The sequence below is a fragment of the Bombus terrestris genome, chromosome 1 (assembly GCF_910591885.1).
Source record: "Bombus terrestris chromosome 1, iyBomTerr1.2, whole genome shotgun sequence".
NCBI classification, from domain to species: Eukaryota; Metazoa; Arthropoda; class Insecta; order Hymenoptera; family Apidae; genus Bombus; species Bombus terrestris.
Window position 1 is genome coordinate 4154069 of NC_063269.1, and position 14803 is coordinate 4168871.

General features: G+C 37.4%; 2 protein-coding genes and 1 long non-coding RNA gene across 6 annotated transcripts in view; 2 read left to right on the plus strand and 1 right to left on the minus strand.

Moving 5' to 3' along the window:
* LOC100642716 (protein PAT1 homolog 1) lies at nucleotides 1-5875 on the plus strand. 3 transcript variants are annotated; one of them, XM_012321238.3, is made up of 9 exons: nucleotides 1-155; nucleotides 811-1005; nucleotides 1102-1513; nucleotides 1600-1706; nucleotides 1812-2314; nucleotides 2486-2696; nucleotides 2786-2989; nucleotides 3127-3390; nucleotides 3479-5875. In XM_012321238.3, the coding sequence occupies exons 1-9, from the start codon at nucleotides 117-119 to the stop codon at nucleotides 3734-3736; spliced, it is 2193 nt and encodes a 730-aa protein (XP_012176628.1). In that variant the 5' UTR covers nucleotides 1-116; the 3' UTR covers nucleotides 3737-5875. The 3 variants fall into 3 exon arrangements, with proteins under 3 accessions (XP_012176628.1, XP_020720967.1, XP_048264395.1); XM_020865308.2 differs by having other exon boundaries at nucleotides 1102-1464; nucleotides 1551-1706; XM_048408438.1 differs by lacking the exon at nucleotides 1-155 and adding an exon at nucleotides 454-474.
* On the minus strand, nucleotides 4423-10443 carry LOC125385635. Its single transcript, XR_007225119.1, has 2 exons — nucleotides 8538-10443; nucleotides 4423-7757 (listed from the first exon to the last, which is right to left on the minus strand). It is a non-coding gene; the product is annotated as an uncharacterized LOC125385635 (long non-coding RNA).
* Nucleotides 7237-14803, plus strand: part of LOC100642832 (protein diaphanous) — a 16431-nt gene continuing 8864 nt past the window's right edge. The window contains exons 1-13 of one of the 2 annotated variants that reach the window (XM_020864049.2): nucleotides 7237-7373; nucleotides 7903-7985; nucleotides 10437-10619; nucleotides 10707-11005; nucleotides 11109-11129; nucleotides 11739-12048; nucleotides 12167-12513; nucleotides 12699-12990; nucleotides 13111-13491; nucleotides 13566-13708; nucleotides 13825-14092; nucleotides 14200-14439; nucleotides 14527-14781. In XM_020864049.2, coding sequence (XP_020719708.1) covers nucleotides 7950-7985; nucleotides 10437-10619; nucleotides 10707-11005; nucleotides 11109-11129; nucleotides 11739-12048; nucleotides 12167-12513; nucleotides 12699-12990; nucleotides 13111-13491; nucleotides 13566-13708; nucleotides 13825-14092; nucleotides 14200-14439; nucleotides 14527-14781 — 2775 coding nt within the window. In that variant the 5' untranslated portion in view covers nucleotides 7237-7373; nucleotides 7903-7949. The remainder of the gene's footprint in view (nucleotides 7374-7902; nucleotides 7986-10436; nucleotides 10620-10706; nucleotides 11006-11108; nucleotides 11130-11738; nucleotides 12049-12166; nucleotides 12514-12698; nucleotides 12991-13110; nucleotides 13492-13565; nucleotides 13709-13824; nucleotides 14093-14199; nucleotides 14440-14526; nucleotides 14782-14803) is intronic. The other variant, XM_048408420.1, reaches the window with a different exon arrangement.

The window sequence follows — 14803 nt, forward strand, 5'->3', positions numbered from 1 at the left end:
CGACATCTAGAATACAGCTGTGAATTTATACAGTATAACCGCCATGACAGCTGATGCATTTCGTATCGCTTGACGTTTGGTCAGAACATGTCATTTTGCACATTTAATTTCAACAAATGGCAGACTTCTTTTTCGGTTTTGATACGTCGCTTGCAGTAAGTAAGCCTTTTTCTGTTGGATGAACCTTACATTCCCAACTCTATTTGAAAAGAGTGGAAAACAGCGCGACGAAAGTACGAGATTGTGCACGACTTTTTCGCTAAGAATCGCGTCGTGGTTTCCCCGGAGTAAAAAGAATTGAACAGTGTTCGTGTAGTTCCTCGATAGCCAGTATCTTATTTACAATATATGAATCGGCAAAGTCTGTTTACCAAATTTCTAATATTTTGAATTCGCATATTATTTCTTTATGCGTACGTATATCGTTTCTAAAGTACGTAGTAGATATCAGTACCTCCTCGAGTCGTTATGGAGGTACGTCGCATAACCTCGCCAATGTTTGATCCCTTCAAAGGTCATTAACACTACCGTCTTCGTATTAATTATTATTATCCTAATTTTTCTTTTACTTTGTTTCGTTCTAGTTTTCCGTTCGACGACTCCTATGCCTATCGTTTCAGCAATGCCAGGAAAACGAATGATCATTGAATAGTTTCCTACTACTCGCGTATCTTTATCTCATTATCCTATCGAAATTTGGTCTATCTCGTGCCCGAAAGAATTGATTTTTATCCACGATAGTTTACTCATAGTAACGTGTCTTTTTAGTTTATTTTATTTTATTTACCTTGTTTTCTCTCATTTATACAGAATAACAGTTTAGAGGATGGTCTTGGGTGTCCATTCGAGGAAGATGATCTGGGAGAAGAGGAAGAATATGATGCTCTAAACGATGAAACATTTGGTTCTGAAGCCACTATTGGCGATTGGGAGAAAGACCATGAAAAACTTGCAGAAATTACAGAATCCAGTCGTCCTCATCATCAAAGTACTTTAGACAAAAAAGTAAATGCTTTTGAGCGTTATCTTTTTCTTACAAAAAATATCTATATTGAATGGCAAACTAACTATACTTATACGATGATATCATTATTGTTACAGAATGTAACTGATACAGATATTGAAGATAATTTATCCCACTTGGTACTAGATGATAAAGAAGGTATCATTCCACGTCCTGGAGTATGGGATTGTCCTTCCAACTTATCCCTTCCTAAACTTCGACCACCATTAAGTTTAACATCCCCATTAACCAATGTTTGTACCGTTGAACAACTAGAAAAGGGATTAATTGCAAACAGGCCACCACCTAGATTAAATAAACCTGTTCAGACGCAGCAGCAACAACATCAACAACAACAGAAATCCGATGGATCCCTTTTGTTTGAATCTTTATCCGCACCACCGCGCTTCCCACCAGGGTTGGGTATACCACCTCCGCATCCTGTTGTATTACCTCCAAACGTAAGATTTCATCATCCTCAATTTTTACAGCACCCTAGATTGTTACCAAGTAAGTACATTTTCGTAATGATTAAATTTTAACACAGACGAATCTGGAAAATACAAACACGAATACCAACGCATTTATTTCCATAGATCAAACTGGAAATGTATTAAGATATCCTTTAGCGACACATTTGATGCTCCCACATACTGCTCAGAGGCAACCAATTCATAATTCGTTTTGCAATAATTTTCCACCAGTAAGTTTTATCGTTTACTTGACAGTTACTTCAACGTAAAGCTTTTAAGAAAAGCTTTGTAAGAAAAGTTTTTTTTCTTTACTAAAATCTATCGTATTTTTGCAGCAAGCACCGCTTTCGAATTTATGTCCTCCTCCGTTTTTACGAGCCGACCATAGCATAATACCTCCTTTCTCTAGCAATCAGACTGGTCATCAGCAACAGCAACATTCTTTTTCGCATTCTGGAAATCAAAGAAATCAAAATAGAGCTTTCCATCATGGGGAACAACAAGGAAATCATCAACCATTTTTTAAAAATAACCAGTATCATCGTAACCATGATCGAAATAATCAGCGACAATATCATTATAATCATCACTCTCAAGGAATGAATGGTGTGATAAGTTCGGGAGAATACGATGAATACGCCGGTCTCATGAGTAGTCGAGAGAAACAGTGGTTAATTAATATTCAATTATTGCAACTTAACACAAACGAGCCGTATGTCGACGATTATTACTATATCGTTTTCTGCGATAGAAGAAACAGACAGAGTATAAATCAAGAACAAAAAGATAAAAAGCAACACAACAATAACAATAATAATAGTTATCATAGAGATTCCAGGTGAATCTTTTTCTTCTATTTCATTGTTTCCCTTTCTCTCTCTCTCTCTCTCTCTCTCTCTCTCTCTCTCTCTCTCCCTCTCCCTCTTTCGCTTTGTTTCTTCTTCTTTCTCCCAATTTCGGGGTTTTCACCTGATCTCTTTATCACTGCCATTATTACGTTTATTTCCAGGGACCGAGAACAACCACATGCGCTTTCAAGGTCCATATATATACCGGCACAGTTTGAAAATTCTTTGGGAAAATTACAGTTCGCCAGTGTTATTGCACCGCGAAAAGTCATTGACATGGATGTTGTACCGAATAGTGATCCTCAATTAACTACTCAAATACAGCAAAAAGATACAAAACGGACAAGGCAATTGTTACTGGAAATTGAAAGGGTATTAGCATTTTCTCTCGTCCGTTTAATTAGCAAACGTTCTATTTTGTTATCTGCAAGCATCTATTACATGAACCATTATAATTTCAGTTATATATAATCCAATTGAGACTAGAAGATCTACACAATCCTTTGGCTCTGCTTAACGAACAACAACAAAATCAAGAAGGCGAGAACGAAGCAAATAATCATAAGAAAAGCAGTACAGATTTAATAAATATGATATTATCGGCTTTTCTCCAGTTAATACAAGATGATAAATTACCAAGCATGCTAAGTATTCGAAAAGGAAAGGTAAGTGAGAATTAAGAATGAAATATTATGCTGTTAAAAAGAAGTAGGAATATTTAAAAACAAGGAAAAAAGAGAAACTTGTTTTTCTCGTTCTTGAAACTATGTCTCTATCGTTCGAATATCATTGTTTATCACAGACGCTGTTATTGAGGTTTTTCCCATATTTGAATGTAACGGAACATCGCAACCAATTAGAAGAAATATGGAATGTGATATTTCGAGGATTAGCTATGATAGGACGTAGAGATTCCCATCTATTGATGAATCTGCATTCGGAATTCCAACGTTGGTTCGATACCGTACACAACTTCGGTACAATACTTCGACTAGCTCGATCGCTGTCTGACTCCGCTAGTCAACCAATCAAGAACAACAGTTTAGCTTTTGCTCTGACAAACAAGGTTTGTTTATTAATCTTACTGTTAAACCTTTTAAGTTCCCGCATTTCTTTGTACATCGGTTTCTACATTTGTACGCTTTTCTGTTTAGTTTGGCGTATCTGTAATTGCTTCGATGTTTGAACAAGCAGAAAAATTATATACCACGGATGATTCTTCGTCTTCGGATTGGTCATCTTTCATAACAAACATCATCGAAATAATTGGTGAAACTCCACCTTGTGTCGCACCTTGTCGACCGATTGCTGCAAATACGCTCAATCAGCATTTAAATCGACTATCTCATTTAAAATGTGGGAGATATACAACTTTGGAACTTCTACTAACTGATGCCAATCCTTCTCGATAGTTGAACGTTATTAGATATTTTTTGGCATTTCATTAAAACTTGCTTTTTATTATTATCATTATTATTATTAACTGACCGACAAATTACATTGAAGGAATATCGCAAATATTTTAATACTGTTACAACGGTTAAGATTAATCAAATATTTCTTGCATATAACTAAATATTTTAGTATAATCAATACCCAGGTTCCACATAATAAACGTATGCCTCTTGCGTTTATTTGCAAACATAACGGTATTTATTATATCGATAATAACGCAGTTATTGCTTAATATATCTTGTATGGTGTTTATAATTTTTCTTTTTCTAAGTTTACTACGTAAAGCAGGTATTGATTATACATATTCAACACATAACTTACACATCTTATTTTCCTATGCTCTTTGTTCGTCGTTCTCCTATTTTTTCCTTTTTTGTTTTTGTAAAGTATATTTCTAGCATGATTTTTTTGAAACAGAAGTCCAATTCCTATATTATGTCTATTATAACATAGGTATTAACTTCGCGGTCTTGTAGATGTGTACGTATATTGTTTAAATTGCGTTTGAACTTTATTGAACGTATTAACATCGTTCGTTGATTGAATCTATGTCTTTCTTCGATAGACAAATACTCCCTTTTATCGAGAATATTTCCTTCCTTCCCTTTCCGTCGTTGTTCATCTCTTTCTTTCTTTTCGTATATTCCATTCCGTTTTATTTTTTTTTTTTTTTTTTTTTAACTAATTTTCTTTTTCCTCGGCGAACGAGGGGAGAAGGAGAGTGAGAGTGGCAGTCTTTTTATTTTTATTTCGAACTAAAACATACTCGCGTGTTTCTGCTAGGTAAATGGCAATGCTGTACCCGTAATCCAACTTGCAAAAAAGATAAAGAGAGATTGCATTGAGGTAACTGGTGATTTACTAATTTCGCATAACGTTTTGAATGTGAAACAGTATGCTATGATAAAGTTATTTGTTAATCAGGATTAATTATATAAGATAATGTTTAATCTTTACGTAAGATTAACATTTATATACGAAAATAGTTGATTGTTCATTCGTTTGCGTCGTATCTTTGAAAAGGTATAGGAGTTACATATGCAATGATTATGTAAGTTTCTATATGAAGTGCTGAAATATGGCAATGTTTTTATGTAACAATTAGCGTATTGAAAACTTGGATCTGTAGTATGTATAATTATATCGCGAACATTACAGAGACACGCGAACTTAACGATTTCGTCTTGTCCGTCGTGTATTCGCCAATTATTTCATAATATCTGTTTGCAACTGATTTAATGCGTATTTTAAGAACAGGATTATTATCGAATAAAATGTTGCGTACCTAGTGTGAAATGGTCGCAAGAATTATAGTGGCAACTAGCAAAAGCATGGAAAGCGATTTAAAATATACGACGACATGGCCTTTGGTGCACAGTATAAACGGTTACTTTTTTTATTGCAGTATATATTTATAAATTCTTATGTACATTTAGCTTGTACATAGAACGACTCTGATGAATGAATGATTTCATATATTTTATAATCGGATGCGAAAAAGAGTATAGTTTTCGCTTCCGCGATATAGCATTACGTCATTTTTGCAAGAAAAAGGGAAAAAATTATAAAAATGATACAAAAAAAGATTGCATTATTTTTCAATGTCTATAACGATCGTGAAATCAACAAGTGATTCGACATGTCAGAGTTGGAATTAACACATATGTCGGATTTACATTAAATTATGTATAGCGTTACATTGCAACCCGGCATAACACTCCCTCCTTCTGTAGCATAAGATCGTAATTTCAAACATTGCCAGTTACTTTCTCTTCCTATCAAAAATGTTTTTTAAGTTTCACGAGCTTTTAAATCCTCGGTATAGTAATTTTGGTAAATTTATTATCCATGAATTAATTACCGCGATACAACAGGCAATATATATTATTACTGTGAAAAGCTATTGTTTACGTGGTGGACCGAGGTTAGTTGAAATTTCGTAAGAAACTAGATATATCCTTGTCATTTGTAAAATAACGATCCGATTACCGAGTTGAAGCGAGCACATTTCGATTTCTTAATCTCGGATGAAAGATATTTGTTGAGACTGTACAAATTTTTTAATCTTTGAAATTAAACTGTATTATAAAGTTTAATTCGCGTTATCCCTTGCATATAATCTTACGAAACGCATATATCTTTTTATTCCAATCGCCTGCTAACAGTATCGCGTACGTACTGTACAACAATGCGATCGATGTACCTTTAATTATTATTTCATTGAAACGAGTTTAGCATGTATAATACATATTAACTAACAAAATATCGTTGACACATACGCATAGATTTATGTATGTATTTATTTACATACAACCCCTCGCATATATGTATGTATACATACGTATATCGTCTAAAATCAACCGCGAAGTTAATTTTATGTACATAATGTCTAACTACGAATAGTCAGTATGTATATCGTGTGAGATAGTAACTCGATTTCTCCTTTATAGTGCATGTTTCTAAATAAATATAGTAAGAAATTCCATAAGAAAAAGAAAAATTTAATATTTCGTAAACTAGATCGAATCAATCGAAGAAGCAGTCGTTTTATCTTTCATTAAAGATATATTTTTATAGCAACATCGCATTCATTGTGTTTACACGAGCGATACTAGTAGAAACGAATTCAGACATAAAATTATCTTTTTGGAAAGAGAAATTTCCAGGAGGATTAATATTTGTTCATCAATTTCTACCTAGCAGTAGTTCGGTACACGAATAACAGTGAAATCGCGCATTGTACATACATTTTTAATGTGATCAGCGGTAATAACTCTACTTTAATATGTATGCACAGAACTGATATAGTTTAAATTTAATGAAATCTATATAAACCAATAAATGTTTTGCATTCTATAAAACTCGTTATTCGATATCATTTCACACTACGGTAATATGAGAAAGTTTACGAATAGATAAATGTTTTTTTTATGTAAGGAATAAGGAATATATATATATATCTATAGATTATATGTAATGTAATAATTACTAGAGTATTACAATATCGTTTGGTGTTGGTTACGCGTCTACCGTTAGAATATAATACGCAAGAGAGTTATAGGAGGAAGGCAACAGTCAATAGCGATAAAAGAATTTCTACAATACCGACGTAGATAGGTATTTGCGGCGAAACTAGCATTCGAGGCTCGTTGCTGATTGGCGCTGCTGTTCGAGCAACGTTTCTCCGCATGCTACTCGTTGTGGTACGGTTATTCGTTTAACGAATATTAACTGATGTGACGGTTTTCTTTCCCTAGTCGATGTAATTCGTTATCAGCGTTTTATAGTCCATTACCTTTTTGTGTGAAAGTGTAGAAATTTTAGTTAATAACTTGACAATTTTTCTCTTCTTAGGAGGTTGTATCGTATTGGCAGGTGTTCCATTGTCATAACGGATGAAATGAATATTTATCTGTGGAAAGATCATTTTAGTTCGCTCAAGAAATTGCAAGTATTTTTCCTATGGTTTATTGCAAATTATTAAGTTTGATTGCCGAATTAATTTTATACAAGTTACGAATGAATGCGAACAACGCTGAATTTATGGTTACCAAAAGTGTATCCCTTGATGAATAAAATTTTAAATCAAATCAGGTAAGTATAAAAAACAATTGTGTAAAAAAGGTCATTTTATATTCAAGTAAAATGTATTATCGGAATTAACTACTTTTACTGGTACTACTTTCATGGTATCGTCATTTTCAGCAAATATTTCATATTGAGAAAATTTTTTTGTATAGAATAGTTTGGTAACAGCTTGATCCATTTAAAATTTAATTTACATTGCTTAAATAAGAATCAAAGATAAGAGTCAAGAACGATAGTCATTATTTACTAGCTTTGATTTATTACACTTTAGTTTAATATAAAGATATTGTACATGATATTTGATTATCATTTAATCATACGTAGTAGTTTGGTTTCTGGAACCACCTGTTGTTGCTTTTCCAAGCTTAAAACATTATCACGTACAATCAGCTAAAATATTAACTAAAATTAGTTAAAGTAATTACAGCTACTTATCAGTAAAGTAGTTATTTCGACATAAAGCAGTCTATGTCATTGATACGTAGACCATTACCAAAGATTTATGCTTATACAAAGTTCTTTATATTTCTTACAGAGGAGAAAAATGTACAATAGAAGGTAACAATTGAAGGAGATTAAGCTATGGCCAACAGGAAAGACAAAACGTCTGTAGGTTTTGTAAGTATTTTATTGTTAATAGTTAGAAAATTTAATGAAAATGTAAAAAGCAAAATATATCCACCAAGTTGAAATTAACGTGTAACGTTCAACGTTATAGTATATGCACATGTATAGAAATAAAAAAAAAGAAAGAGAAAGAAAACGTAGAAAAGGCAAAATTAGGATATTTTTGAGTAGCGGAATATGCATATACGTTTGTCAAACGCGAAATAGCGATACGGTGTATATACGTACACGTATGTAAGTATATATGTTACATTTCCTGCCGTATAATTATCAGTTTCTTTGCGGCGCAACGCGATAACGGAAAAGGCATTAAATCGAAATAAATTTCAATTCCGACCGAATAAGTAAGAAAAGGTGGTCAAGTTTTCGACCGTTGTAATCGAAAATAACAGTGTCGTCGCGTATGAGTCACAACGATCGTTCAAGGTAAATTGTTTCGCATACGGAAAAGACAATTATTCCACGAAAGCGTAATGCGCGACGTATGAGATACTAGGACAAGGTAACAAGCTATCAGGGACGCGACAATTTAGTTTGATATACCTTGACTCTTTCCATTTCATCTTTTTTTCATATCGGTTTCTGTCGCTTCCACACCTCTGACCCCACTCTCTCTCTCTCTCATTCCCTTCATCTCCTTCTTCGTTCCTTTCCTCATTCTTTTTTCTCCTCTTTTACTGTAACTGAGATCTTTTCCAATATTTTCAAGAATTTTAAAAGAGTTTGGAGAATGAAAACCGGTTTTCTCTCTTCCATTATTCACATTCCACAAATTCAAAAGATTTCTAACACTTTACGCTATGTTTATTTCTAACGGTTGAGGTATAAATAATCGAGAATTGGTATTTAAAGTAAGTACAACCTACGAGAGCGGTTATAGTTGGCTCTTCCGACGCAGGAACAAGTAGGGAACGAGAGGAATAAGAGACAACGGACGAAAAAATTAAAGGAAAGTAGAGTCAGCTGTCAGTTTAGTGGATTACATCATCGATTATTCGCACAACTGATCTCATGCACGCGCGAAAGATATTTCGTTTCTCGTACTATGTGACTCTGCGTCGACATATTTCTTGTTTGTCACGTTCAGCGTTATCAACGAATTGTTGTTGCAGTTTTTATAGTCAATAGGAAGGTTAGCGTTTAGACATGTGTCTTGAAAGCGAAGTCGTATCGAAACGTAATACCTTTTGTGGCACGAGTGACGCTTCCATCATTTTGAGACCACGTTTTTATACGAACTGCCGCAACCTTGAGCTATTCGCGGTTATGACGTACAACGAGAAGTATCACGTAGGAGACACCGGACCTGAGAATCGTCAACACTCGGTCCTTCTTAGGGGGTGACGAATGCGATTCTATTGATATTGGAATAATTACGCGTTTGCCCATTTTACGCGAAAGAACGAAAGTTAAGAATCAGAGAGCGAGAGAAAGAATTCTGGCGAGACGAGAAAAGGAAAGGAACTGCGCTGGAACGATCGTAAGGGACTGAAATTGTCGGAGAAAGTAGCGTTGCGATAAACGTGAGAAAGATCGAAGAAACGTTTGGTTGCCTGAATCCGTCGGTGAACGCATCGAGAGACGCGAACGTGTAAACACCGATGCGCGACATGATACGACGACGATCTACTCGGCCGGTCGTGGGTAGACTCACATCGACTACGCACGCGCGTCTCTCCAATCCGCCACTCTGACTAACGCGATCTCAAACTTCCCTTCTTTCGACCCGTTCGATGACTCGCTGTTCTTAATGCCGTTAACTTGATCTTACCATCCGCTCGCGAGGTTACTTCGAGGATACGTTTCGCTCTACGATTCAGTGCCTATCCGAGCCAGAGATACGCCCGCGTTGTCGATTTACCGCTGTGTGAAAACAAACCTCGTGCGACGAATAATCGCGAAAATCACCAACTTTACGAAGTTCTCTTTATCGCGAAAGATATCTTTTTGCGAGAGATCGTGGTAATATCGTGATAACGTCGTGTTCGATCGGTTCGTACATTGAAAAATTTGAAAAGTATCGATGTAAGAAGTGGCAAGAGATATCGGGAATTTTTACGTGGTAGAAGCTGTCAGAGATTTGATTCGGAGAGAGAAGCTCCGATGAGTCGCGCGGTTCTAGCGCATCGTTACCGTTACCGTGTACGAGAAGACATCGACCGATGATCACAGATTGGGTAAGACTCGATATTGAAAAGCGAAACTGTTTATTGTCTGATATAAAGCTGATACAAAGCTGATACAAAGGCGAGGGACAATTATCGGTCAATTCGCTGAAAGATGATGTACGATTGAAAATTGAAACGTAACGCCGGCGCCGCGTATGAATGCTACGCGCGTGCGAAGCTTCCGCGTTAAAACATCCGGTCGTATTAGAACGGTGACGAACGCGATCGCTTGAATATTTTTTCCGTTCTATCTGTTTTTAATTTTCTGTTTCAGCTGGACACATGGTTCGGCCGGCCAAAAAAGTCCGGGCGTGGAGGTGGGGTCAGAAGTGGTTCGGGAAACAACACTATACCACGACCCCATTCCGGTGATGATTTCAATGAAATTGAACAACAACGTTGTATCATCGAAAGAATGGACAAAGAGACGGTGAACGACAAATTCGAGGAGATGTTGGTGAGTTGAGGTCGATTTGTCAATTGACGACCGCTATCTGGACACGCGTGGAGGTTTTCGAGATGATCAAGTTTTCGCGAAAAACAGGCCAACATGAATCTGACCGAGGAGAAGAAAGAGCCCTTGAGACAGCAATCGGAAACAAAGAAGAGGGAGATGCTGGTTTTGCATTACAAAGGTAGCATACAGGAAAATAGATCAAAATTTGATAAACCAGCGGATTACATACAGTATTTGGCACAACCCGATTTGAGCGTCAACAAAATCTACAACTGCATCGAGTCGTTAAGAATAGCGTTGACGAACAATCCTTTGAGTTGGGTTCAAGAATTCGGTACCAAAGGATTAAAACAGGTTTTAGCAACGCTCAACGAATGCTATCGGAAGTAAGTATTACCGATAAAAAAAACATCGTTGCGTTGTGTCATAGCATCGGTATTCGATATTGTCCGACTAAGAATTTCTAATGTTCGTGTTATTCTATTGCAGTGCCTTCATATATTACGATAGGTAATTTATGTAAAAATACTATTTGCTTTACTTTTATTAGCAAGATAGATTTTTCTGCATCGTTTCCTTTTTTTATTTTTAGCTTTCGATATTAATGTTGGTGCACGTTTAAGTATGTATGATAACGCGCGTGCGTATCCTATACGTGTATAATCATATAATACACCTTCTACATATACATATGTATGTAACATAAACTTCTAGATGAAATTCTATCCATTCTATGCCAACAACCGGCACTTTTCAATATGTAGTTTTTTTATTTATTATTTATCTTATTATTTATTTTGAAAGTATACTTTTTAAAGGTTCTATAATTAGAGTTAAACTAGGAAACGTGTAATATCAGCTCACGATCGGTATTTAATTGCATGATGATCTGCCTATGCGATGCTCTGTACAATAGCGCTAGTCGACTAGTCGAAAATCGAGAGCCATTCGAAATTAGTCTATCCGAGTATTCCACGATGATGGTGGATACTAATGCGATTCCTTTTCGAATAGTTGGCTCGACTGTAGCTTATCGGAACTATATTTTTATTTTTTATTTTGTTCGCTGTAACAGATTCAGATGACGTTACACTGATGCCTTTCCATGTTCTGTGACAGTGACAACCGGTACGAGCGAATACAGTACGAATGCATCCGATGTTTAAAGGCTATTATGAATAACACCGTCGGCATAAAGGAGATGTTGGCTCATCACGAAGCACTGACGATCGTAGCTAGATCGTTGGAGCCGACCAAACCATCGGTCATGTCCGAAGCTGTGAAATTGCTTGGCGCGGTTTGTCTCATTTCGAGCGACAGCCACAAGAAAGTCTTGGACGCGATCACCATGAACGGTGAATTCAAAGGAAGGGAAAGATTTTTACCGATCGTACAGGGCTTGATGAACAAGAAGAATGAGAACTTACGGGTACGTTTCTTCTCTACCTGTCTTTCCCGACTAAACTTCGACTCTTTCGCTTCTTCGCTCTTTTCTTCCTTTCTCGTTCTCCTTTGGTTCGTAATCCGACGACACGTTCTTCCGATAGGTGGAGTGCCTTCAACTTATCAATTCCATCATTTCTTCGGCCGAAGAACTAGACTTTAGATTGCATTTGCGAAATGAAATCATGCGGGTTGGTTTGGCTGATATTTTAGAGACATTGGAAAAGAACGAATCCGAGGATCTGGCCAGACATCTAAAAATTTTCAACGATCACAAGGAGGAAGATTACGAAGAATTTGTTCAAAGATTCGATCATGTTCGATTGGAATTGGACGACGTAAACGATTGTTTCGAAGTGATTAAAAATATGGTGATGGAAACATCCGCGGAACCATATTTTTTGTCGATACTTCAACATCTTTTATTCGTCAGAGACGATGCTCTGGTGAGGTAGGAAAGAGCTACAACCTTTTGCATGCTATTATACTATATTTACTCATCGATATCGTTTTTTTTTATTATTTCTATTATCATTGCTATTACTATTTTGTTTTCCTTCCATCCTTTTTCTTTCCTATGCTTTGCTTCCCTTTGCTTTCCTTTCCCTCCCTTTTCTTTTCTTTTTCCTCCAACAGGCCGGCCTACTATAAATTGATAGAGGAATGCGTATCGCAAATAGTGTTGCACCGTTCAGGCTGTGATCCGGATTTTAGCGCAACCAAGCGCTTTCAAATCGACGTTCAACCGTTGATTGATACTTTGGTTGAAAAATCGCGGGCAGAGGAAGAAAGACGATTGGTCGAAGTATCGCAAAAGTTGGAGGAGGCCATAGCTAGTAAGCAGGAAGCGGAGGCGAAACTCCAACACGCGGAGAACAAGATCAGGGAGCTTGAACAAGGAGGAGCGAGATCGACCGGTGTTAACGCTGTAAGTTTGTCGTTAAACTCGCTCAGCCGAGTAAACGCAGATTTCTGCTTTTAATCTACGTTTGTAATTTACGTCAATTAGTAATAACTGCCTCCTTTGATTTACGATACACGCACACAGAATGTTGCGAAGTGTTCGTCCGCACCAGGAATAGTCAATCCACCGCCACCTCCACCGCTTCCGCTTGCAAATGCGGGCGGATCCGGAGCGGGAATGCCACCGCCGCCGCCGCCGCCACCGCTACCAGGTTTCGGCGGGCCGCGACCACCTCCGCCACCTCTTCCCGGATTTGCGGGACCTCCGCCACCGCCTATGCCTGGTATGGCATCGGGATCGGGACCGGCACCTCCACCGATGCCAGGATTCGGTCCTGTACCTCCACCGATGATGCCTGGGTTCGTTCCAAGCTTGAACGCTGCACCACAATCGCTACCTTTAGGACTGAAGCCGAAGAAAAAGTGGGAAGTTGACGCACCGTTGAAGAGAGCAAACTGGAAGGCGGTGAATATCTATCAGATACGACTTTCCTTTTTCTTCTAATTAGAAAACTATTGTGATGCAAACACGTGCCGTAGATCATGCCTCATAAACTTACGGAAAAATCGTTTTGGACAAAAGTGCAAGAGGATAAGTTGGCCAAGCCCGAAATATTAGACGGCTTAGTTCAAAAGTTCGCATCAAAACCGAGTGGGAAGAAAATCGACGATGTCGTGGACAAGTAATTTGACAGCGTTCCAATCATTCTCTCGATCTAATAACGATTATCCGTTGTTAAAATGTGAAACACAAAGAATCTTGCTAACGTAATGGTTATCTTTCCTCCTGGTTGCGCAGATCAGCTCCGTCGAAGAAAGTTAAAGACCTAAAAGTCCTGGATGGCAAAGCTGCACAAAATATTCTTATACTGCTTAATGGTACTTTAAAACACACGTCGTACGAAGAGGTCAAGTCGTGTTTACTTAAGTGCGAAGGACCCGTTATCTCGGACAATATACTTCAAGGACTGATACAGTATTTACCACCACCGGACCAACTGTCGAAGCTACAACTTTACAAAGACCAGTACGACGACTTGACAGAGGCCGAACAATTTTGCATTACCGTGAGTACGATTAAAATGTTTCAACCAACCTTCCGCTCGTGCGGAAGACGAAGATTCTTTGAACGTTTCAGATCATTGAAACATTTTCGAATCGATGTGTACTATAGATATCAACGATCAAGAGATTATTGCCGAGACTGAGATCGTTAAGTTTCATGTTACGATACGAAGAACTGGTGCAAGATGTAAAGCCGGACATAGTAGCGGGGACGGCAGCCTGCGAAGAAGTAAAAGGTAGCAAAAAATTTGCCAAAATTCTCGAACTTATTCTGCTGCTTGGCAATTACATGAATTCTGGCTCGAAAAACGGCCAAGCCTTCGGATTCGAGATCAGTTTTCTTACAAAGGTGTGTTGTAACGCTTTGTCATTGGACCGTAAACACGAGATGGATCGCCATCGTTCGCGATATCATATCTTTCCTTTCGATTTTCAGTTAACGAGCACCAAGGACGTCGACAACAAACAAACTCTGATGCACTATTTGGTGGACACGATAGAGCGACAATTTCCCGAGTGTCTGAGCTTCCCAGAAGAGTTAGCGCACGTGGACAGAGCTAGTCGTGTTTCCTTAGAAAATGTACAGAGAACGTTGCGACAGATGGATTCCAATATTCGAAATCTTGAACAAGATTTATCGAATGCCAAAATCCCACAATCGAATGACGATTTGTTCCTGCATGTTATGGGTGTATCCTTTTTTGCATTTCTTT

Bases quoted from the DNA above. Each gene is read 5' to 3' on its own strand.
- LOC100642716 (XM_012321238.3), top strand. From the start codon at position 117: ATGGCAGACTTCTTTTTCGGTTTTGATACGTCGCTTGCA. The intron at 1,006-1,101 runs GTAAATGCTTTT...TTATTGTTACAG, and splicing joins AAAGTACTTTAGACAAAAAA to AATGTAACTGATACAGATAT. The intron at 1,514-1,599 runs GTAAGTACATTT...TTATTTCCATAG, and splicing joins GCACCCTAGATTGTTACCAA to ATCAAACTGGAAATGTATTA.